We start from the raw sequence: 2,827 nt of genomic DNA, 5'->3' as shown, positions 1-2,827 counted from the left end.
AATGTTTTTTCGTTGCATAGTGCATATATAATATATTAGTAAAAGAAAAACCGTGTTTTCGTTCTCCATAACATAACAGTCAGAAAATATATATTTCCCTTTTATTCATCAACAATAAAAAAAATAGGACAAAAGTTAAAATTATGTTAGGAAACGAAATTTGGTTGGTTTTAAAAAGTTGATGGTGTGAATAGGAACAAAGTGGTGCAAATAATAAAATACAAAATATTTTATACGTAGAGTTTTGGGCCACACGGGATTAGAGGATTGCGCTCGACAAGATCCTCGTTTCTCTTCGTCTTGGCCATAGCATAAGCCTCTTCGTAGCCATAGCATAAGCGAAAGTAAAATATTCAGTGCAGATTTCGCGATTCTGCAAACCATGGATGCCCAGTTGCCGAACATAAAAAAGTGGATAGTGATGTATCCTGTTTACATCAATTCCAAAAAAACAATGGCAGAAGGACGACGAATCGCGGTCGCCAAAGCTTGCGAAAACCCTACTTGTGCCGAAATCGGTGATTGCTGTAGCTATCTCAAGCTTCCTTTTGCGATTGAGGTTTGTTAATTTTGAATATTTTACCCATCTCTATTTTAAGCTCTGCAAAGTTTATTAATATATGGAAAATTGCAGATAGACAAGGCGTACCCTCGCGATTTCATGCAAAGAGGGCGCGTGAGGGTGTTGCTGAAGACGGAAGATGGGACACTCATTAACCCCTCCATCTCGTCCCGTAAGATTTAATTTTTCAACCCATATGAATTTCTGTCAGTATGTTGCTTTGAATCAGATCTGGCTATGGTGTATCCGCAAGGTTTTTCTATTGGAGTGTTGAGTTTGACTTGTTTTATCTAGTGTAGTAATTTGAATTTATGAAATTGATTTTATAATGAGGTACCTGTGGCTTGTATAATACGTTAATTAATTTTATATAGGTCTGCAATGAGAAAATAGATTGTTTATTGTAAATGACCATGAATAATGTGTTGTTTGTGATGACTAATTCAGAATTGAACAAGAAGGATGTTAGGAAAAAAATGACTATAACATTGATGATCTTGCTTTTTGTTCATGAATGGACTGTGGAGGAGAATGGAACAAATTCATATTTGGATGCTTCAAATGTAGACATCTTAGCTAAAGTTGGAGAAGATGTTAGTGGTGCTGCACCTATGGGTGATTTGGAGGCTCCTCCAATTACTTAACGGTGTAGGCGGCAGAGATGTCATTAATGAATATGAAGATCATGAGGACGAGGATGGATATTTTGATTTTAATATGAATGATTTCCTTGGATAGTTTGTTTGCCTAAAATAACTATGAATTTGTTAGTTATTATGAGTAATTTTATCACATGTGATTCAACTTATAGTTCTGCTATGTATGGGATCTTAATATTTATAATTTATTTTCATATGCTCAACTCTTACTGGTGGAGTTACAATCTTTTATCCACCATCGAATACTCCTACTACTTTGAGTTTGACAATATTGAGTGGGTGAGCTGGAACATGTGGAAAGCAATCACAAAATAAATATGTGGGGAGGTAATGAGTGATAGAAATGCAGGAAAAGAGTTTGCTACGTAGTTGGGCAAAGAATTCTTCTCTAAGTTGAGGAGTCCTACGCTTTGGTTTACGTCTATTTCATATTCTCAGTTTCCTTTCCTAATCTCTGTTAACTGCTATTACTGCTTCATTTCTGGTTTTACTGTTTTTGGATGATGTTAATGAATAACGATGATATTTTTTTGTAATGCATGTTTGGAAACGGTTACTTTTTTGAGCCTTAATTTCTCTGACATTACAAATGCCATTTCGTTGTTTATTTTTTTGGTTGTAAACACCACGTGTCAAATTGATGAGAAAATGATCCTCTTGTAATTGGATAGAAACTGACTGTAAAAAGTCTAATGTTTTCATTTTGGGCGTGCTTGATTTACAGGAAAGCAACTAATGTTACGGGTTGCAGAGATGGTGCCTAGGCATCATGGGAGAACCAAGAAGCAAGAGACTGCATCAACATCAACTACTGGACCTTCCCAAAAATCTGGAAAGGGTGGGAAAAAGAGGAGATAATATATGTTTCAAACGTTGTTGTACATGTTTGAGTATTTTGTCAGATGTACTTTCTATGATATGACCAACTACCCCAACCAAGTAAAAAAAATTAGGCATTCTTACACTCGGGCCTCTATTTTGCTTATTGGACAATTTTTTCATAGTCCTTCATTTGGGAGGGGTGGCACACATTTATGAAGTTGTTAAGGGGTTACTTTTGCAATTAAAATTTTGATGTGATTTATCTGAACACTTATAAACGTGTGCCTTTTAATTATTTTTCTTCTCAATTTATCTTATTATGCAAATAATAAATATAAATAAAAGAGTAAGGTTGAGAGAAATTTGCACTGATGATTTTTATACTAGTTCGGATTTTATCAATCTTACGTCCAGTCGTTTATAAGATAAAAAGTTCACTAAGCACAAAACAATTACAAATTATGTTCACAAAGAAACAATCTGTAAGAGTTTAGAAACCATCTCTCATGATACCACAAGAGATGAATCTGTACTTTCTTTGAATCTTCACAAAGGATGAGATACTTTCTTCGAATACTTTACGAAGGATGAAAAACCTTCTTCGAATACTTCACGAAGGATGATTCTTTTTCACACACCTCCTCAGACGCACCAAGGATGAACCAGCTATTCCTTGTCATCGTAGTAGCAATATACCAACACCACATACAAGAGTTTCCCTCTGTCACTGTAGTAGCAATGTACCAACACCATTTACAAGAGTTTCCTTAGCTGAGAAAGAGCA

The 2,827-nt window shown here is 35.2% G+C and overlaps 1 protein-coding gene across 1 annotated transcript; it reads left to right on the top strand.

Annotated features, from left to right (window-relative positions):
- Positions 1-261: 261 nt before the first annotated feature.
- Positions 262-2,313, top strand: LOC106766442 (signal recognition particle 19 kDa protein). The gene is made up of 3 exons (XM_014651173.2): positions 262-559; positions 635-734; positions 1,946-2,313. The coding sequence occupies exons 1-3, from the start codon at positions 383-385 to the stop codon at positions 2,077-2,079; spliced, it is 411 nt and encodes a 136-aa protein (XP_014506659.1). The 5' UTR covers positions 262-382; the 3' UTR covers positions 2,080-2,313.
- The last annotated feature ends 514 nt before the right edge of the window (positions 2,314-2,827 follow it).

The sequence above is a fragment of the Vigna radiata genome, chromosome 1, assembly GCF_000741045.1.
Source record: "Vigna radiata var. radiata cultivar VC1973A chromosome 1, Vradiata_ver6, whole genome shotgun sequence".
Classification (NCBI taxonomy): Eukaryota; Viridiplantae; Streptophyta; class Magnoliopsida; order Fabales; family Fabaceae; genus Vigna; species Vigna radiata.
The sequence above is the reverse complement of the archived record's forward strand: the minus strand, read 5'-3'. Positions and strand labels throughout refer to the sequence as shown.